Source organism: Filobasidium floriforme (genome assembly GCF_021052385.1).
Source record: "Filobasidium floriforme strain CBS 6241 chromosome Unknown HD553scaffold_15, whole genome shotgun sequence".
In the NCBI taxonomy this organism is placed as follows: Eukaryota; Fungi; Basidiomycota; class Tremellomycetes; order Filobasidiales; family Filobasidiaceae; genus Filobasidium; species Filobasidium floriforme.
Genome location: NW_025763636.1, coordinates 766,225 through 786,514, shown reverse-complemented (window position 1 = coordinate 786,514; position 20,290 = coordinate 766,225). Strand labels below are relative to the sequence as shown.

General features: G+C 52.4%; 6 protein-coding genes across 6 annotated transcripts; 3 read left to right on the top strand and 3 right to left on the bottom strand.

The window, feature by feature from the left end:
* The first annotated feature begins 547 nt into the window (after positions 1 to 547).
* On the top strand, positions 548 to 2,857 carry HD553DRAFT_66349 (putative heterotrimeric G-protein GTPase). The gene is made up of 13 exons (XM_046184394.1): positions 548 to 754; positions 879 to 908; positions 1,040 to 1,136; positions 1,269 to 1,366; positions 1,442 to 1,599; positions 1,675 to 1,729; positions 1,803 to 1,876; positions 1,945 to 1,984; positions 2,053 to 2,142; positions 2,217 to 2,288; positions 2,368 to 2,546; positions 2,613 to 2,669; positions 2,736 to 2,857. Exons 1-13 carry the CDS (start codon positions 674 to 676, stop codon positions 2,776 to 2,778), a joined length of 1,074 nt encoding a protein of 357 aa, XP_046035553.1. The 5' UTR covers positions 548 to 673; the 3' UTR covers positions 2,779 to 2,857.
* Positions 2,858 to 3,339: 482 nt separating this feature from the next.
* HD553DRAFT_273774 (galactose-binding domain-like protein) lies at positions 3,340 to 4,317 on the top strand (the record flags this gene model as incomplete). The annotated part of the gene is made up of 5 exons (XM_046177831.1): positions 3,340 to 3,464; positions 3,528 to 3,636; positions 3,702 to 4,010; positions 4,080 to 4,130; positions 4,192 to 4,317. 5 exons carry the CDS (start codon positions 3,340 to 3,342, stop codon positions 4,315 to 4,317), a joined length of 720 nt encoding a protein of 239 aa, XP_046035552.1.
* A 61-nt stretch (positions 4,318 to 4,378) lies between these two features.
* Positions 4,379 to 6,001, bottom strand: HD553DRAFT_286242 (putative aldo-keto reductase). The gene is made up of 6 exons (XM_046178254.1): positions 5,772 to 6,001; positions 5,424 to 5,697; positions 5,115 to 5,314; positions 4,921 to 5,009; positions 4,697 to 4,824; positions 4,379 to 4,609 (listed from the first exon to the last, which is right to left on the bottom strand). Exons 1-6 carry the CDS (start codon positions 5,947 to 5,949, stop codon positions 4,441 to 4,443), a joined length of 1,038 nt encoding a protein of 345 aa, XP_046035551.1. The 5' UTR covers positions 5,950 to 6,001; the 3' UTR covers positions 4,379 to 4,440.
* A 1,272-nt stretch (positions 6,002 to 7,273) lies between these two features.
* HD553DRAFT_358112 (uncharacterized protein) lies at positions 7,274 to 10,547 on the bottom strand (the record flags this gene model as incomplete). The annotated part of the gene is made up of 4 exons (XM_046183902.1): positions 7,274 to 8,084; positions 8,150 to 9,060; positions 9,130 to 9,563; positions 9,656 to 10,547. The coding sequence occupies 4 exons, from the start codon at positions 10,545 to 10,547 to the stop codon at positions 7,274 to 7,276; spliced, it is 3,048 nt and encodes a 1,015-aa protein (XP_046035550.1).
* A 1,273-nt stretch (positions 10,548 to 11,820) lies between these two features.
* HD553DRAFT_358108 (uncharacterized protein) lies at positions 11,821 to 14,624 on the bottom strand (the record flags this gene model as incomplete). Its single annotated transcript, XM_046183901.1, has 5 exons — positions 11,821 to 12,164; positions 12,251 to 12,723; positions 12,805 to 13,727; positions 13,795 to 14,261; positions 14,342 to 14,624. The coding sequence occupies 5 exons, from the start codon at positions 14,622 to 14,624 to the stop codon at positions 11,821 to 11,823; spliced, it is 2,490 nt and encodes an 829-aa protein (XP_046035549.1).
* A 1,537-nt stretch (positions 14,625 to 16,161) lies between these two features.
* On the top strand, positions 16,162 to 20,248 carry HD553DRAFT_331933 (uncharacterized protein; the record flags this gene model as incomplete). Its single annotated transcript, XM_046182043.1, has 16 exons — positions 16,162 to 16,189; positions 16,284 to 16,517; positions 16,676 to 16,855; positions 16,934 to 16,992; positions 17,108 to 17,245; positions 17,515 to 17,751; positions 17,811 to 18,213; positions 18,269 to 18,511; positions 18,576 to 18,617; positions 18,675 to 18,748; positions 18,806 to 19,030; positions 19,092 to 19,171; positions 19,238 to 19,399; positions 19,463 to 19,644; positions 19,701 to 20,103; positions 20,161 to 20,248. 16 exons carry the CDS (start codon positions 16,162 to 16,164, stop codon positions 20,231 to 20,233), a joined length of 2,763 nt encoding a protein of 920 aa, XP_046035548.1. The 3' UTR covers positions 20,234 to 20,248.
* Between the last annotated feature and the right edge of the window lie 42 nt (positions 20,249 to 20,290).

The following is a 20,290-nucleotide window of genomic DNA, read 5'->3' as shown; positions in this document are numbered from 1 at the left end:
AGAAACGGCGACGTACAACAAGTAGTGATCACATCACGATCACACCGCAACGCAACAGGCAACAATTAACAAGCAACAACCCACAACTCGACGACAAGCAACAGGGCGGACAACTACCTCCGGGGAATAAACATACAGTTACACTTTCCTCGATCCCCTCAACTTACCTAACCGAGAGGAACCCTTCTTTTGCGTTTGCGGACTACGACCCACGTCGCACGGAGGCTCTCTTCTTCTTCTTGCTCTTGTCAGCTCGATCGGAAAAAGCACAGCACGGATCGGATTTCGACTCTTCCTCGATCAGACGAAGGGAGTTTTCTTGCTCTTCTTCAAGCTCTGAGCATATCCCATACCGATAGCGATAGGCGGTAGGACATCTTTCGTAGAGGATACCTACCGATCGGGAATAAAGATCGACCATCAGCCATCTCTGGTCACACTGCCACTTGCGGAGCTACAACATTACCGGCCGATCGCCAGTAGTACATCATCTTTCCTTCGTCTCCACCTCGTACCTAGTCGATACGCAACACCTCGAACTAGTTCTTGCTCGAACACAAACCGACCTCCTGTGCGACCAAGTCCTTACTACATCAGTGATCCGACTATCACCCCACAATCATCCCGAACCACATATCAGAACACCAATCCAAAGAAAGAATAAAGAGCAACGATGGGCGCGTGCATGTCATCCGGAGGTGGGGATACCATCGAGGCGAGGACGAACAGGGATTTGGAGAAGATGATCAAGGAGGTGAGTTCGAGGGTCGGTTCGACGTGTTATTGCTTTTTATGGTCGGAGTGATGTCTGAAGGGCGGTTTTTGTTCGGTGCTGATGTGATGCTGATGTCGGTTTCTGGTTTTGAATGGGATCGTAGGATGAGAGGAAGATGCGGCAGCATGTCAAGGTACGCCTTTCATCGAATATCGTATTCGACTTTCCCGAACGACAAGCTGATAACACACATCCTTATCTTCATCTTGACGTTACTTAACATACTACTTTACCGTCTGATTGATCTCAAATCCTCTAACACAGCTCTTACTGCTCGGAGCAGGCGCTTCGGGGAAGAGTACGGTGCTCAAGCAGATGAGGCTCATCCATAACGTGTCTTTCACCCCGGCCGAGTTGGAATGTGAGTCTCGGTTATCACTTGTCTGATTCCTATTTCTGTCCGCTCGATCCGAGAAGAAGGAAGATGAATCTAGCCGAGAAAATACAGCGACAGTGAGCTGACCCGAGTTTCTGCGCTTGTTTCGCCCGTCAGACTACCGTCAACTGGTCTTTAGCAACGTTGTCAATGGAATGAAGTTGATCATCGACGCGATGGACGAATGGGAGATGAGCGTCGAGTCGCACAACCGGGTGAGCTCCTTCCCTTTCACCCCAAGTCGCTATCTGAGAAGCTGACTGGACGAAATGCGACATCTGCCACACCAGAAATACATCGCATTAGTGGACAACCCCCCGGATATTAAGGACGGCGAGACGTTTCCTATGCAATACCGAGAACCGCTGGAATCCCTCTGGAAGGACCGGGGCGTACAAGAGGCGTTTGCCAGGGGGAACGAGAGCGCTCTGCCAGAAAACTTGCCCTAGTAAGCGTCCTCGCGGCGTGTACTGTGGACACCTTTTGTGTACGGTGGCTGATACGCTACGTGCTGGGAATGAAGTTTCTTTGCGGATCTAGACCGGTTCTGGCGTCCAGACTTTATGCCGGACCAGCAAGTAAGCGCGACCGTCCCTCTCAATCTGTTTGAGTGTGATCTGACCGCTGATAAACCGACTCTTGATTGACTAGGACATTCTGAGGGTCCGGGTGAAGACGACGGGTATCTCGGAGACCAAGTTTGTGGTGGGAGAGTTGACGTACTCGTGAGTTCATCCCGTAATAGCTAATATTACCATACCATCAAAACGGAGTCTGACGTATTTGTCTGTAGGATGTTTGATGTCGGTGGTCAACGATCCGAACGACGGAAGGTGCGCTTATCAATCTTGAAATGCCTTTACCGCCCAGGTCAGCTGATGATAACGCTTTGCAACTGCAGTGGGTATCATGTTTCGAGAATGTCACGGCCATCTTGTTCTTGGTAGCCCTGAGCGGGTACGACGAGTGTTTGGTCGAAGACAAGGATTCGGTGAGCATCGCCTAGGTCTCACTCGAGGTCACTACCTGGCGCTGACATAGGTGGCTTTGGGCTCGGCGCCGCAGAACCAAATGCAAGAGGCCTTGATGCTATTTGATTCGATCTGCAATTCGCAGTGGTTTACCAAGACGAGCATTGTGAGCAGAACTTCTCTGATTAACAAATCCGGTCTTCTAGCTGACAAGATCCATGAAATCTGCGTCCTTCGCCTCACAGATCCTGTTCCTGAACAAGGACGACATCTTCCGTCAAAAGATCATGAACCCTAAATCCCAGATCGCGCAATATTTCCCCAACTTTGACGGCCAGCCACTGGATTACGAGGGCGGGCGAGAGTTTTTCCGGAAACAGTTTACGAGGCTGAACAGGTCGTCGACTAAAGAGGTCTATACGCAGTGAGTACGGCTGTGTCAATATGTGTGGCTCGTCGATCGTTGACGGGCGTTGTGCGACCCATGCAGCTGCACAACCGCAACGGATACGGCGATGCTCAAGGTGGTCATGGCAGCGGTACAAGAGTGAGTGCCAAGATTGGCTTGTATTATGCGTCTTCAATGCTGACTATATGATTAACGCAACCTCAGCACAATTCTACGAAGCCAGTTGAGAGATATGGCGATGATCTGATAATGTCGCGCAAGATAATGGACGGGGGACCTCTTTCTGTGTCGTTTTGTGTTTCGGTAATATATCTTTTTCAGCTCGCTTCCTTCACCGTTGTTGCATGTATATCCGTCTTTCCCGCATCAGCTCATTGTTTCGAATATTCGTATCCTCTATGCCTTTAATGCGACCTAGAATGGCTCATCGCGCTGCGACTGGAGACAACAGCCAGCCTTGAGCAGCATCTGATCTTACACATGACAGCACATAACAGCACATGCTTTACCATCACAATCAGATTCCAAATGGAGGACCTACGTGATATCCAGCACAGCTGCTGGGTTACGACAATTCCACAAGTTAATGGCAATGGGACGAGACGTGGACCCGTGTCGCAGAAACCAGAAGGGCGTTCACGATCGATGTCGGTCGACCTTGATTGAACGTGATGACTAAGCAAGGAGAGCTGGCAATCTCCGAGGCTCGATGATGAGCGATCCTCTCTCATATGCTCTTGTCCATCTCGATGGAAACATACACTTCACCCCTGCCACATCGCTTTGTCTCTCATTCCAGCATCTCATCATGTCGTGCCAAGACGATATCACGGCAGTGGACCTCTCCTCGGGCGTGGCGGTCGACGTGCTCGAACGAGTCTCGGCTGGATCAGGGAGGGACGAGAACCTATGGTCGTTTATCGACATCAACAAGTGAGCCTCGAATCCTGCTACGCCTTATCAGCCGGATAACTGATGGCTATGGCTATTGCGTAGTATCACTGGCACTAACCTGGAAGACCCGGAAAAGGCTCAGAAGATCGTCAAGACCTGGGATGAGAGGCACAATATGGAGATCTTTTGCGATAGTGGCGTCGATGATCAGGTCAGTCATATGCTTTATCGCAACCGTTATTTCGGCTAACTTGACGCTGATATCTCAATTCTTAGATGATCATTCATATCCCATTCATACATTCACTTCGCTTAAGATCGCTCCTTCTCCTCCCGCCACCGGTGACCAACTCGTACCGCCCGACCCGGATACGCCTGTATACCAACCTCGCCCAACCCCCTTCCTTTAGCGATATCGAGGACGGCTTGACCCCGATACAAGATTTGAACCTGTCACAGAGTCCTAGTCTGTGGCAAGCTGGAGTAGACAGCGAAGGCAGGGCCGAAGGAGGAAGGAGGGAGGTAGAGGAATGGCCGTTGAAGGTACAGAAGATGGCTAGTGTCTGGAGTGTGACCTTGATGATCGTGAGTGCAGGATCGTTTCGTCTGCCTGACTTCCATGATTCTTTTCTGATTTGATTGTGCGTTCGTCAGTCCGACTCGGAAGGTGGCGACAAGTCACGCCTGTTCTACATCGGTTTCAAGGTAGGTCCCCGTCGATATGACCGATCTCGTGACTTCGCTAATTTCAGTATCTATCATATAGGGTGAATCCCGAAACCCTCGAGCGGCCGAGACCAACACGCCCGCAGTACCCGCTGCTCAAGGTGCAGACGCTCCGGTCGAACAGCTGGCAGAGAAGAAGGGAGCGGGTCACAGTGCTGTGCGATGAGGCCGGCGGTCATGTCCCGGAATGGTATCTCATACTGCAAGACTATATTGTACAATCTTTGACCTCAAATACCCATTCTCCATTCTCGTAGAAATTCCAGGCCAGCCTTGGCCGAGAACGAAACTACAATTCGGGAGTATCGGCGTAAAGCCCATCTTCGTATCCGTCAGGGTACCTTCCTCCGGCGACCTCGGCGGCCTCGACGACCTGCCTGATCTCGTCAACCTCTTCTTTGGACAGTTTGACATCGGCACCGCCGACGTTCTCTTCGAGGTACTTGATTTTCTTGGTACTGTTACATCGACACGACCAAACATAGGTCAGCGGACCGAGCTCTCGAATTTGCAGCATATTCTATCTGACAGGGTAACCGACTCACCCGGGGATGGGGAAGATGTCATCTCCCTGAGCCAAGAGCCAAGCGAGGGTAAGTTGGCCAGGAGTAACGTTCTTCTTCTTGGCGAGCTGTTCGATCTTGTCGACGATCTCGAGGTTCTTGGGGAAGTTCTATGATAGCACGGTCAAAGAGAAATTAGACAGTCGAATGAGCACGAGTGCAACAATGAAGTAGAAGCAAGAAGAACCTCGATGATGGAGACTGACCTCTTTGGAAAACCTAGGAGTGTATTTACGGAAGTCGCCATCTTCGAAATCATCCGGCGACCTGAACTGTCCAGTCAAGAGTCCTCGTCCTATGTCGCCCCACATCGAGATGATCAGCTAGCCGAACCCTGACCATCCGAATGATACCAGGCAGCCTCGACCCCGTCTCCGTCTATTCGAACTCAGAAACTCACCCAACGGGCTATAAGCGACGATAGCCGTCCCCAACTCCCTGCAAGCCTTCAAGACCCCGTACCTGTCGTCATCGGCTTCACACTCCAGGGCAAAGGGGGAGTATTCGAGCTGGACAGCGTCGATGTGGACGATCTTGGACGCTCGGCGGAGGGTCCGGGCGGATGCTTCGGAAAGACCGATGTATTTGATCTTTCCTTGTCTGCGGGCGTTGGTGGGAGAGCGGGGCGAGTCACGGTAGATACGGCAAAGAAGATGGGTGGCGGTAAGCGGTCAAGCTGGATAAAGCAAGAGGAACGGGCAGAACTGACTGTTGAGCCTCTTTCAAGAACTCCATCGTCTTCTCAATAGGCGTCTTGCCATCAATCCGGTGCACGTAATACAGATCGACCGAGTCCAATCCCAACCTCTGAAGACTCTTTTCCAGAGCCTTCTTTGCGTACTCGGGGGAAGAGTCCACGGTCATCGTCTGCCCGTCGAATTGACCGGCGAACTTGGTCGCGAGGAAGATTTTGGACCGGGCAGAAGGGTTGTGCTTGAAGTATTTGCCTAGGAGGTCTTCGTTGTCACCGTAAATGTCCGAGGCTGTGAGAGGTACAAAAGATCGTCGTCCGGTGTCACTAAGCAGCTTTCACTTCGACCGCTGCGAGGGTACTCACTGTCCCAGAAAGTCTCCCCCAACTCGATGGCCCGATCGAGGACCTCGAACCGTTTCTCGTCGCTCTCGTATCCGCCGTAAAAGGCAGAGAGACCCATCAGACCGAATCCGAGCCTGGGGATCGCAGGACCGTTCGAGCCGAGCTTGGCCGTGGGGATTCGAGATTGCGTAGTGGACATGTCTGTGCTTGAGACTGTATATCAAATTTTTGGTTGGGTAAAAAGTATGGATGATATGTACTTGGATAGAAAGAATAACAAAGTACAACGAGTAGCTGTCCTTATATAAGAGTCCATGTTCTCTCGACACGTCACGGAAACGCAGAGGCCGAGGTGGAGGTCAGAGATTTCGTTCGCTGGCGTCATCTCGACGGCAACAAACAGAACGATCATCGAACAACAAGCCCGCAATTTCAGTCGTCCAGCATCACCCCCTTTGTTCGGCTGCTGGGCGGAGAACAGCAACCTCGTTCTAGAAAGGGATGTCTCTGCTTTGTCACGAAATGGCCAGGGTCGTCAGTCATGGTTACCAATTAATTCCCTGCCAAATATGATGCGACCTCCACCTCGGGAATGGCGGGACGGGATTCGGGGAATGACGATTGTGCGATTGTAGCTTCTTTGACATCGACCGGATGACGGACTGGACCATGAAGCGCTACACAAACCACCCTCTTTCCGAACCTTTCAGGTGCTAGATCATGTCGCAACGAGATCGGAGGGGCCAGACAACGGGGATATGGATATACGAGACCAGCACGGACTAGCTCGGCCGTGGGGATCGCCATCGAAATAAGGTTTTACTTCCGTATAAACTCCCGTTAGTGTTCCAGCCGTCATTGATCGCGAAGTGCGTTTCAGTGCTATAGTCAATACAGTCTCAGAGGCGAAACAAGCTGTGTACGCAGAATAGAAAGAGTCGGTATACACTTCGTAAATGGCGATGCATCACAGCCATCATAGTACGAGACAGCGCAAATGCGATAGAGCGGTACAGCTGCAGACGCATCAGCCGGACCTATAGCGATAGCGATAATGAAGGGATCGGGCTTATGCTCTAAGCGCGAATACTGCTTTGGCTGTATCTAAGTCATCCGTATCGACTACATGATTATTACAGATGAGTGAGATATAAAAAAAGATCGTGTCCATAGGACACACGTAAAGATTGGCGTCTGCGAGCTCCCCGCGATCAAGTGGCGAACAGGCTCGGAGAAGAAACGGCTGCCAGGGCCGGAATGGGGCGATCGGACCGATTTGATACCGAGAAAGCAATGGCGTAAAACGAGTGTCGTTGTTTGAACGTAGTTGATCTGAGGAAGGAGATCGTTGTGAGAAGGGTTGTTCAGGCGTGTTGACGGGAGTCGATCCAGTGATGAAGGTGCATGCTGATCGAGGGCACTCAGTTCATGAGTCCAATTTCCGCGGTCTGGCGGAACTATGGGGACGGATGAAGAAATGGTCTCAACTCTTTCGTCATACGTACTGGCTGTTTCGATCTTCATCAGCTTACCAGATCGAACTGAAACTTGTAGAGTTTGGGACACGGCGCAATCGTCAGGAACGCGACGGTCTCGGCAGCTTTCGACCAAGCGAGACTGGTACGTTGATCCCTCTTTTTACGGCTGTACCAAATGCTGAGGTGAATCATCGTCTGGATGGCTGCTTCGATGCCCGTATAAGGCAAGGTGCGAATTGGTAGACCGCTAAATTGCCGAATGCTTCTGTCCTTCCCCTTGGGCTTGGGATCGTCGGCGAGTTCGATGCCCGAACACCTCAAGCTTCCGATCGAGGCGTCGATGAAGAGCTGAATCTGATCCGGACCACGATTATGATGGACCGCCATACTGGCTATTCCGCAGAGATCTCTGTAGAATACGGTAAGATCGGGTCGGTAATCGTCCCTGTGACTACCATAAGTCTCCATCATCTCTTCTATATCTCCCAAGGTTTGCTTTTCTCGCTTCTTGAAGTAGGCCACGTGGGCAGCAGGAGGGTGTCGCCAATCCGGCCAATCCTCGGTGTCAATTCTGTCCTGAACCGATTTTCGCATCTCGATCCTCTTTGCATGAGCGTCCATGCCGTCTTTTTGGTCGTCTTTGCAGTGTTCGCACGAACATGGGACACCCATAAGTCTTTCGAGCTTGACGCAGCGGTGCACATATTCTTCAGCGCAATTGTACGTGACGCAGAGCTCCGTACCAGCGGGTATGTCTTCGTTTGCTCGTACGCTCATGAAGTTCCCGATCTTCTGAAGGCTGCAATTCGGCTTGCACGAGTTATTGAACAGAGAAAGCGAAGGGAACAATCCGTTCCTAGCCGATACAGGCGATCAGGATCATAGACGAAGAAGAGACAGGACGAAAGGGGGAGTGCTCACGAATCGAATACTACGCCGTGATCGAGACTTCCACCTCCAGAGGCTATCCCGAACATGTTCAAAGCCAGGACACAGTCCATGGCCATCGCGTTGATAGGATCCGGGTCGACTCCACGATAGTCTGTGTTGTCGGTGAAAGGGTAGTTCGGCCTAGGCGGGAATTCAGCACCATGATACAGGGATTTCAACTGCTTGTTTAGTTCGGGCTGCCAATAAGCCTTGTACACAAGCGCCTGCATCCCACTCCAAAAGACAGGCTTGTAACCGGAGCGCATCATGTGGTAGCCTCTCTCGGATCCCGCGTCGATCATGTCCTCTGCCTCCTTCGCGTTGCTGATGTGCAGAGCATTCGTCGCGACGAGCAGTTCGCCGGCCTTGAGATCCTTGCTAGCAACCATGCCTTTACCCATCCCGGAGAAATCCCTCTCCTCGATGGAGCCGACGTAGTCTCCGATCTGATGTGTTAAATCACCCTTGTAAGCGGCTTGAGCTATGGCCAACCAGTCGTAAACCCCGGTCTCGGTCTCCTTGATCCTGTCTCTCGTCTGGCTCAGACCATAGCGAAATGGATCGGAATCGGTGTATCTTTGTAGACCCCGTTCGAACGCAACCTCGGCGGCCTTCCACGCTCGAACTTTGTAGAGAGACAATGCGGCGATGAGCATGGCTTTACGCAGCATGGCACCAAGGCTCTTCCTCTTCTTCTTGCCCGCATCGCCCTTGTCGATCTGATGCATGGTGGACTCGACCACGAACTCAGCATCCGCTTCCGCCTGATACCATCGTTCGAGTTTCATGTCAATCTCCGCGCGAAGAGCTCGTAGCGATGTGACGTCGGGATGATCATGATATTCCTCGATCGCTTTGGTAGTCTTCCGCTCCGCAAGGAAGAACGACCCTTCCGCGAAAAGCTAACAAATTCGACAGAGCCACGCATTAATGATCAGGTTTCTTCGTAGTCGCGTTTAAAGGGAACCTACCGCCTCCGCGTCCTGCTTCATCTTGTCGAAGGGTTCAGGGCGCTCTTGTCCCATCTCATGAATCGCGCCGGGGACGGCACTTCGAAATTTCTTCCAGGTAACATTGGCGACAAGAGGGTCCTTGAGGCTGATGATCTTGATATCAGTGGGCGAAGTGACTGGGATGTTAGGCGACTCCAATTCGTCGTCCAGGTACGGCTCCTTGATGAGCAAGATGGTATCGAGGGGAAACATAGCTTCGTACTCGCTGATCCCCGGATAGCCGAGATGCACAGGCTGAATCGGCGTGTTATGAATGGACAGCCGCATCGTCTTGCCTTCCTCATCCGCGACCCAGACGGACATGTCAAGGAGAACGATTGGGGCGCTGACGACCCGGCAGAGAAGGTATTTCCCTTCCTGCTGGACATTGGGCTTCATGTCTTGGATGAGTACTGCCGGATGAACCACACATTAAGGAACAAAGTGAGCGATGGTCTACGAACGAGGTACGCTGCTGTACCACAGTCTGTAACAGGGTACTCACTAGGTTGCAAATCTTGGATAGCCTTTTCGCTATTTCCTTGCCAGCCGCTGTTCCTCGTCACCGGATACTCGGTCGACCAGCAGTCCAACTTGATCAGGCTCTGCATACCGTTGATGATCGGCGCTCCGTTGGGGACGAGCGGTCCTTGGGCCGACTTTCCGTTATTGGTCAGCTCGACGATCTTTCCATTCTTCATCGTCAAATCGTCACCATATTCGGAGGCATCAAAGAGGGGACTGAAGATGCTGCCGGATACGTGACCTGTATGGCCTCGATTCAAAGTGGAAAACTGATCGTCCGTGGTCCCAGGAGCGGGACCCCAGCCGGGTCCGAGGAATTGGAACCGCTTCGATCGGATGTGACGCCAGTACAGCTCGCAACCAGGGTGATACAACTCCTGCCCATCGTGTTCGGCTAGATAGTCCGCGACCTGTTTGTCGTACTCGGCATTGGAGTTGAGTTCGACTCGAATGCGGCGATATTCCTCGGGCGTAGGAGGTTCCGGAGCCAGGGCGCAGTAGAGATCGATCTTGGCGCTGGTCAAGCTGGTACCTCGACCGCCGAATTCCCTAGGTAGGGTATCGAAGAGAGGATGGTCGTGCTCCAACGCTTGATGCAAAAAGGACACCATCAACTCGAACATGGGACGACCGTTTTGCCTAAGGGCTTCCTCAGTGACGTTACCGAACGTGTTCTCGCGTACAGGGGCGAGAGTCACGGTTTCCTTGCCGGTCTCTGGGTCGTTTCCGGTATCATCGTCTGAGAGGAGTTCTACGGTTGCGGTTCGAGTATCGGCCTTCGAATCGGCCTCGGAGTCGTTTTTCGATTGTCGATCCCTTGCGGTCTCAGGCTTGACAGGGGGGAAAGGGGGGAAGGGCACAGGTGGTGGCATGTCGAAGCAATAAGAAGGTCGAGTGGATGAGAAATGGAAGCTGCGACGACGTCTAGATTTGGCAGTAATATGACATAGCAGAGCAACAGACCGTCAATCGACCTGTCTTCTATATCAAAAGTAGATGGATTGTGGTGTGGTAGCCTTACGATTCGGTTAGATGGCTTTGACCTCCAGACTTCGTCTTGAAGAGATGAAGGAAACGGAGATTCTGATTGTGCCAAGTCGAAATTTTTCGTATAGGGATGTGCCGATAAAGAAGGTATGTATATAGCAAGGGATTCTCAGTAAACGCAAGTCTCTCAGAACTCCTGACACTGTCTCATTCACCTGCTGTTGATTCGGCTGAGTCTGCTTTCGCCCCGGCAAGATCACGAATGGTGGATTGCGTCACAGTACGAAGCGGGGTGAGTCAGGTAGATTGTTGCACAGCGTATGATCTTGCGGATTCGGTGAGCGTTTTGACTTATGTCTGGCGATAATATCAAGGATCAAGGACTCTCGATAACGATATATTTTCAAATCAACAAACGTGTTGTTAAGTTGTTGTGCGTCTTGAAGAAGTTGAAAGGAGTGACGAAACAGTACCACGCCGCAAGCCGTAAGCGTACAGCGTACAGCGTACAGCGATCCAGCGATGGATCGAGGAAAAGCGTTCTCTCGCTGTGCTGTGCTGTGCTGTGCTTACAAGAGGCTCGGTCGGTTTTCTCCAACCGTCACTCGATCAACTCAGAAGGAAAAGAAGGGTGTAAGGCTTCCAAAGGAGGGTTGACCCAACCGAGCGTGTCTCAGAAAGACGGCGACGACGAGATTTAGCGCCGACCCACTGATGTCGCTTAAAAGATCAGACGACGACCGACAACAGACGACGTAGCAACGGAGCAACGGACGACCGAGAATTTTTTGGTTCTCGGGAGTACCAAGTGGATCGGACGGCTGGGGCTGTGCTTTGACGGTGGATCATCTGGCATGATCGGATCAGGACCTGGGGTGTGACACGACGATTCTAAGCAACAACGCGGTAACAAAGAGCGGAAGCATAAAACGTATTTTGTTTCATATGATAGTTTAGCAGTGATTGTGCGTAATATTCAGGCATCCTGGCAGCCTAGAGAAGTCGTGCGTCGTGATCGTAGATTGTAGGGGGAAGATACGTTGAGAGGTAGAGTTGAGTGTCGTAAGATGAGGAGAAGGCCTGGCTTGCAGGTCTACAAGGGATTTCACCCGAAGGAAGTCTCGATGATGGCGATCTCGGTCGTCGTTGAATGAGCGATTAGAGATACTGCTCAATCTTGAAAGCGTCGATATGGCTCTTGTGCATCTCCTTGAACAGATCCAAAGAGGAACCGCAGACTATCTGATCCGCCCAGACCATCGCCTGCGCCCATCGCTTGGCCTCGTCGGGATCCGCGAGCTGATGGTACGAGCCAGCGATGACCGCCATAAGCCAGATCGCTTTGGCGTGATACATACGAGGCAAGGAAAGGATGGGAGAATTGATGGGAAGATCCTGAATAGGACGACGGGAGGGGTCCCTGCGATCGTTGGCGAGGATGACGCCAACGCAACGAAGGCCGTCCTTGCTTGCCTCGATGACCTGGGTGTAGGTAGGTTTGCCTATGCACATGTTGAGAAACGGTCAGACAGAAGCAAAGACAAGAGGAAATGGTTGTACGATTGAAGGAACTCGCCCATGAGGTTACCGATAGCGATCCAAGAGAGGACCATACGAGAATACAGTTGGAAGAGCTCGAACTTGATCCCGCTAACACGCCTGTTATCGTAGAAATCGCTCCTGGCTTTGACGTGGTTCTTACAAACCCGCAAATGGTTCTCGGCATAGGGCAGACTGCCCAAGAGTAAACCGTCACCCGCTTCCAAAATCTTTTCGAAGTGCATCCATAAAGTACCCCGGTCGTCGACCCCTGGTCTTCCGTCGAGGGCGTCATCGTTGCACATGAGACAGGGACAGGTGAGCATCTCGCCACCCAGCCTCTCGACGAGGAACCTTCGACGGTGGAGGTATTCCTTGTCGGGGAGGTATGACATGAAGATTTGAGTCCCGGCTGGGATGTCTTCCTGAGCGCGAACGAACTGGATGTCGCCGATGCATCTGTAGGTCGCGTTGCCCAGACAGGCATGGTGAATAAAGGTAGAGTAAGGGAAGAGACCACGTCTGAGGTGGAAAAAAAGGGGAAGATCAGTCTCGACCGATAATCACGTAGTGATGCCGTTCGGCGAGGATTGTCACACTTACGGATCTCCGTCCTTTTCAGTCGCGCCTTCGACCTCGCCCAAGTGGGTGACAGGACTGAAATGCATGGCCGCATACGACGCGATACGATCGATAGCGGCCATATCCATCGGCTTGTTTCGCTCGTCTTTCGGTTTCAAGGTGTACATGTCCGCCACCCTGAATGCTTTCGGAGGCTTGGCGTTCGGCCCCAACGGCATCCTATCGAACAACGAACGGAGTTGCGGTTGGTGCTCCCACTTGTACTTGAGCTGTGCATGCAGTCTCGAAGCGCTGGGACCCTCGTGAACCATGATGATCATGTTTCGGTTCATCGTCTTTTTGTCTCCAGCCCAATCCGAGGGGAAGACAGAGGCAACAGCCTTGTTCGCCACCAAGAGTTCGCCGGCCTTGACCGCGCGGGTCGTCTTCAGACCAAGGCGAGAATCGGGAAGTTGCATGATCTCGACCGGTCCGACATAATCGGCGGCGTCGAGGTGGTATTTGCCTTCTCGTGTCTGATTGAAAAGGTCGAGGAGATCGTAGCACCCGGTGGATGCCTCTTTTAAGCGAGCAGCAGAGGCGAGAGACCCTTCAAGAGCGTCTACGTTGGTGGAGTATCGTACGATAACATCGTCGTAGGCGGACTTTGCCCTTTTCCAGTCTCGCATGCTGTAATAGCACTTGGCTTGGAGGGTACGAGCTTTTTCGTCCAAACCGGCCGCAGCAGCGTAGTCGCGGGAAGCCAGCTCGGAGGCTTGGAGACGCTTCTGAACGAGATCGAGCGCCCTGGAAGCATCATCGAGAGCGGTTGGGTAGCGCTCCAGGATGAAGTTGTTTGCGCAGCGACTCAAGTAGAGCTGATCGAGGTTTGGGTCCTCTGGGAAGTTGACAAGACCGGTAGAGTAGTGTTGTTCGGCGAGTAAAAAGTGCCCCTGTTTGTGAGCCTGACCGCAGGGCAGACGCCTGTTCAGTATCTCAGAGCAGATTTTTCGAGCCTGAAACAGTACCAACCTCATCACCCATGCGCCTTACATCCTCGAGCGTTTGACTCTTGACCCGATTCTTCTCAGCGATATCGTGAGCCTCAAAGACCTTGCTCGGATCGGCCCACTGTACCGAGGTGACAAGCGGGTCGTTGGCTTCCAACCAAACTAAGTCGGTCCACGTGTCGATACGCAGTCCGTGAGAGCCCTTCTTCTCGTGTGGCTGATCGTGAATACGAGGTTCTTTAATCAAGAGGTACCGTCCTTTACGAAATACTCTAGCGTAATCTTCGGACTCTGGGTCGACTGACCCTCCCTCGCTACGGACGCTGAGGGGGAAGAGCGGATCTTCGTAAGTCTCCAAAAAGATCACACTTCCTTGAGGATCCATGATGGTCGTCAAAGCGCCTAGCGAGAGGACGGGAGCAGCAGCGATGCGAACGAGAAGGTATTTCTGGTGATACCTCTTCCAGGAGAGCATATCCTTCAAGTAAACTGAATCACGGATTCGTATCAGCGCGACCAATTGGAACGAGACGCGAATGGACGAAGCTGGTCCTTTCTGGAAAACTTACCTGGGATGAGCTTGGACACCTCGTACTTCGAATGAAACCTTTGTTCACCGATAAGACAGGATCTCTCTTTCGGCTGCTCGATCTTGCGAATCTCTTCCCTCCGTTCCAACCATTTCTCGATGGGCGGAAGGTCGACCTTCTTCTGCTCGACATGTTTCTCAGCCTCCTTGCTCATGATAGAGGTTATCAGCATGGTCTCGTAGATAAAGCGGAAATCCTCCTGTTCTCCCTCCTCGTACTCCTTAGCGACATGCGCTTTCTCGGATTTCCCGTTTTTCACCATGGTGAAGACTGACAGAGTTGACGGGAGGATGTCAGACTGACTCTCGAACGTGAAGCAGCAGCGAGCAGGTCTTTTGATGTGGACTGACGGACTTCCAAAATCAAATCCGGGTAATCGCCTTGAAGTGTTGATTACTGATTCGAGAAAAATGGAAAGGGACAAGGTGCTAACAACCAGAGGTAGTCCACCAGTTCTATATAGGTGGGAAGCTGGGCGTCAAGGTTAATTGTCTAAAGCGCTAAAGTTTAAAGCGCACAGCATTCACAGCATCCGCAGATGGCACGTTCGGTACGTCGTACGTCGAGCTGTTAGCACTCGGGGCCCCGGATTTGAAAGGAGACTTCTTGCTTCTTGCTTCTTGCAACAAGAAATCGACCCGAAAGCGTCGTCTTGCGTCTCGATGAAACCCCGGCCGATGGACGCGCTTTCATGTCCGAGATCCACCTCGCGCTCGGATCCGATGTGCTACCCAAAGGACGTTTCACCTTGCTCCATCTTTTCGCCGAGAGATCCACCGAGGCGCGCTTGGCTGTAGCGCCGGTCTCGGTTAGAAGGCTAAGACCGATCGAAGCGAGACATATGGGATGTTAAGACCCTCCTTTGAGTGGATCGTTTCGTTTTCTTCGACTTGTTCCGCCGGCCGCGGGCAGCAACAAGGGGAAACCTGCTCAGCCAGGGTTCCTGATCGAACTTCTGCCCCTTTGCTGCTGTTCCCCCTGCGTCGACGCTTATCGCTTCTGCTGGAATGTCTTGATCGTGTTTCGGGGGTGATCCGCGACAGCTGATCAAAAACCCCAAAGGCAGGTCGCACGGGCGCTGTCGTCAGTGCAACGTGTTTCGACGACGACGACTGGAATGATAACCCCCGAAGTTTTGAGACTTGGGTGAGAAAGGTTGTCGCTTGATCTCGTTGTCGTCCCTGTCGTCGCTGATCAGACGATCACAGCAAGCGGTCGTCAGAACTTTACAGCATTCGTCGTTGATAGTTGTTGCTGTATCGAGTGTATCAAAATTCTCGGTCGCACGGACCTCGTCTCTGCTTCATCAATTAGACTTTCACCTCTTCGGCCAGACTCGGAGTCACTCACCCACTCGACCACGACAATCTTGAGAAAAATCTCGACTCGTGTAATCGATCGATTTTAAAAGCTTTCGCCTGCGCACCTGCAGCAGAAGACACGGGATCACTCGATTTGGTCACTCTGATCACTGCTAGCACGTACTAGCACACAGCTCGCCTCGTGCACGTCTCTCGTTCTCGGGGACTCGAAGCTATAGCACGGGGCAAGGAGGGGATCGTTTCAAACACCGGAGAGGTTGCACTGCGCACTGCAGTACTTATACCTCCAGAAGTCTGTCATCTGTCGACTGTCAGTCGGAAGACTTGGTTACAAATATTCGCCATCATTCCTGACTCAGCATCGACATCGACCACTACTACACATCACCGATCACCGGACGATACTCGCAACAGAAAAGGAAGAGCAGGATCTCCAGGCAGAACGACGTGGGATTACAGTACAGCTAGACGGTAAAGATGTATCCTTCACCAGAGATCTGGCATGGTAAGTTTGCACGCCTTCGTCTCCATATCACCTTCAAGTACTGATTCATTTCACCATACCTCTCTCGTATCACCCTCACATTCCGATCATACAGACGAAACCGCCCTCGCCCTGTACTACCGCCTCCATCCAATCTCCCTTCAAGCCAACCCAGGCGTAGTCGTCGCGAGCATCATCGTCTCCCTCCTAGGCTCTTATGCTACCCTGACGCTATTGGGAAGGAGGACGGGCATGCACGGGTGGAGGAATCATGTGATCTTGGGATTGAGCGTAGTCTGTTTTGCGACGGTGGCTGTCTGGGGAATGCATTTCGTGGGTGTCTTTGCCTGTTAGGTTCGATGCAAGGTTGAGAGACGTTTCGCTGATTCCAACCAATCGCACCTTTGACACCTTCGATCGATATTACCACAACCCTGCCCACCTTTATCTCTCACACACGTCTATCTCTACCCCTGCCTTCAAAACTCACTCAGGTCTCCTTCCAAGGCTTCAACCTCCAACCAGCTCCCGACCTCCGATGGTACCTAGAATTCTCACCCGGATTCACCGCCATGTCCCTTTTCGTACCCCTTGTTGCGTGTTGGGCGGCGTTCTACTTCCTCGGAAATCAGGATGAGTTGAAGGTTTGGAGGATCTGTTTGGCTGGGGTTATGTGTGGGGGGATGAGTGAGTTCAGCATCGGTTGTCATGGATGATAGGGAGACAGGTAGCTGATCTTGTAGAGTTCGGTATGGGTATCGATAGTCGGTTTGATGCACTATTCAGCGTCGTTTCAACAGCCGCTGTACAACGTCGACTACAAGGCGAGTCTATCATCTAGCTCTCCGATATTTGACCATGTGCGCTGAGATCGATCCTCTTGCCTTCAATGAATCCTTTACTACTCTGCCTTCCGGTTTGTTGGTCACCTATCTACAGGCATACACCATCGTCCTAGCCATCCTCATCGCCATGATCGCCACCACCGTCGCCTTCTTTACGTTCTTCCGACTGAGGGCGCATTGGGAAGATAACTTCATCAAGCGGACGGCTTGTGCGCTGGTCTTGGCGATCGCTGTTTGTGGTGAGTGTCAATCGTATATCTTGAGGCCTTGGAGGTTCGGGAGACAGTGTATGCACATGATGTTTGACAAGACAGCTGACGATGATTATGCTGGGGTTTGATTATGCAGGAATGCACTATGTTGGGCTGTGGGGAACGTCGTTCTCGGTCAGGTCTGATACGGACCCGATGGATTTGGCCGCCGGGAAACGGAAGATTGTCAGAATCACCATCGGTTAGTCCTCTCCTAATCTCACCACTCATGATGACAATTGGGTGTGAGTTGACTGTCGTATCCTCTGTGTTCCGCCTCTTCACAGCGGTGTCGGTCATGTGCGGCGTCATCGTCCTCATCTCGATCGGATTCGCCGTATGGGATTACCTGTCCGAACGGGACATCAGATCCAAGGCGAGAAAGATCGTCATTGCCAGCGCGGCATTCGATAAGCAGGGCAGATTGTTGGTCAGGCCGGATGGACACCTGCCGATGCACGTCATCGAGAGTCAGGCGGATCTGAAGGTAGGTCGCTGGAATACTCAGGTCGTTGGTAATCGTCGCTGATATGGCTCGGGGAACAGGACGTTTTGGAGGAGCTGGACCCGCGCCAACAGACCTTCCAATGGTTATACTCTTTATCGTTCAACTGGAAGATCTTGAATCCATTCATCCCTCGAATTAGAAGCACCATCGCCCGTCGACACGCTCACGTCGGGACCAAGAAGAAGGGAACGCAAACTAAAGCTGGAAAAGCGGAGGAACTCGTTCAATTCCGATCCAGATTCATCGAAGCAGCTTACGAGTTGGCTGAAGAGCTCGAGTTACCCTTGGAAAAGATTGGCACCATGTTCGATCGTGTCTTGACGACCGGGACGAGGAAGGCTCAGGCGGAACACGAAAAGGATCTAGCCCTGGGGAAGAGGACTTCGAGAGACGATGAGAGCTCGATCCATGGTATCACCTTGAACTTGCCCAATTCAGAGGGTGAGCTTTCTTCCTGCCCGGACATCGCAACGCTCGCTGATGGTTCCTCCTTTAGGTGTCATGCTATTCGTGGTCAGAGAGATCGCCGATGGTAAGGGCATGTCGGCGGTCGAGCTGCCTCAATCCGCTACGGGACCTGTTATTGAGAGCAATCAAGACAACATCGAAAAGTACCTTAGCAAGGGTTACCGTATGGCCGACGTCAAGTTTTTCAGCGGCATCATGGCCGAACGTATCGGAGTGGGCAAAGCGGAGATGGACGTTTACTTGAACGCCTTGAAGACTTATGCTAAGCGAGGTAATTCGAATGATTCCTGTCATGGCGGTCGAACGAGCTGACCGACAGACTGCTCACTTCATAGGCTGCAAGCCCGTCGTCCAAGCTGGAGGAGTCTACCTTGGACGTGAGTAGTGCTGAAACCAGACACGGGACCAAAGCCTGACGCGGGAAAGTTTCGCAGTGTATGGCGTCCGACCTAGTTCGTCTCGTCAAGGCGGGGTCGACGTGTTGGTCTACAACTTTGCGCGTCACCAGGTAAGTAGGACACCGTACTTCTCATTGGTAATACAGCTAAACTTCCTAAGCCAATAGATACCAGCCTACCGTCTTCCCGAAGTGTCGTACCCGGTCTCCACGATGATGAAGAGCTGGATCCGCGAGATCTCCAACATGACCCTCTTCGAAGTCTTGCAGAACGCTAACAACGCCATCGCTCGCGCCGAAGCGGAAGAACAGCGAGACTCGGATCGCGAGTCTCAGAACTCGGAGGCCGAAGAGCTCTTGGACTTCCAGACTGCCCTGGCCATCGCTGCCGAGGTGAATTTTCGAGCCCTCGTAATGAAGGTCTTCTCTGATCTCTGATATAATCTCATTACAGGCTCTCGGGCAAGCTATGCGAACCTGGCCGAATCTGTACGGTATCGCGAGATTATCGCCAGAAATCCTTGATATGCCTTCGTGAGTAGCGCTTAGCCGTCGGCATCGTAACAGAATCTCAGGCTGAATCGCCACCTTGTCTCTCAGCTCTATCAACGACAGCACTACTCCTGCCCAGATGATCGTCTTGGAAGCTGTCCTTCCGTCGCCGATGCAGGGGTTGACCCCAAGTGTCTCTCGAGCTTCTGTCAACAAGGGCGGAGAAGCTCGACCTCAGATAAGCGACAAGCCGCCTCAACCTTTCGTCTTGTAAGCAGTTACTTTGCATAGAGAACATCGTCGCCGTCTGCTGACGCCTTTCTCTGTCCTCAGTACCCCATACTGCTTGTTCTCCATCGCTCAGGCACAGATCTTGCAAGGCAAAACGTCTCACACTTGGGGGAAGGAAGTCACTACGCAGTTAGCCAAACTCTACAGTTCCGCCCCGACCGATGTTTTGGCGGAATTGGACGAGGCAGAGAATCCCGACGCGGTTGATCCCTTCACCAACAGCAGTGAGTAGACGATGCGTCGACCTACTAGAGCTCGACGCTTACGCTGAGATTGCAAGACCGTCTCACCACCTTGATAGAACATCCGAACTTTCCTCATCACAAGAAAGGCGGGTCGCAACGTGCTAAAGCCTTGCCGGGTCTTAGTCTTCTGGATCGCAATCGTCGCGGGTCCAACGCAGCCTCGTTGACCTCGGCCAACTACCATGAAGATGAGATGGAGAAGGGGATCGTTACCAGTCCTCGCTCTGAATACGTCTTGGACGCCAATCACCCGCCTAACTCTCCCACCTCGGGCGGACTGAAGCGTTTCCTCGGCAACAAGGGCACTCCTACTACACCCATGACCAACGACCGCCAAGTTACGCTTGCGTCGCCTGCCCCAGCTTACTCCACGACTATCGGCGACCATGACGACTATGCTTCAATGACTGTCAACCCAGCTCGAGCTGGTACCGATGGGTGAGTCTGCCATGCAAGCCGGACGGAATGAGATCGCGCTGAAGTCGTATACTCCAGCTGGCACGCCCGAGCTATGCGGACTTTGGAAAGGTCCGACCAAGGGGCTAGCTTATTGGGCTGCCAGTGGTAGACCGCTATACTCCCAACAATCTGTTTCACGGACAGCACTTTCCTTCCTTTGCTTTCA

Coding starts and splice junctions, on each gene's coding strand:
- HD553DRAFT_66349 (XM_046184394.1), top strand. CDS start 674: ATGGGCGCGTGCATGTCATCCGGAGGTGGGGATACCATCGAGGCGAGG. Junction 909..1,039: donor AGATGCGGCAGCATGTCAAG/GTACGCCTTTCA, acceptor CCTCTAACACAG/CTCTTACTGCTCGGAGCAGG. Junction 2,547..2,612: donor ACTAAAGAGGTCTATACGCA/GTGAGTACGGCT, acceptor CGACCCATGCAG/CTGCACAACCGCAACGGATA.
- HD553DRAFT_286242 (XM_046178254.1), bottom strand. CDS start 5,949: ATGTCCACTACGCAATCTCGAATCCCCACGGCCAAGCTCGGCTCGAAC. Junction 5,315..5,423: donor TTCTTGAAAGAGGCTCAACA/GTCAGTTCTGCC, acceptor CAACGCCCGCAG/ACAAGGAAAGATCAAATACA. Junction 4,825..4,920: donor CTCCTAGGTTTTCCAAAGAG/GTCAGTCTCCAT, acceptor GTGCTATCATAG/AACTTCCCCAAGAACCTCGA.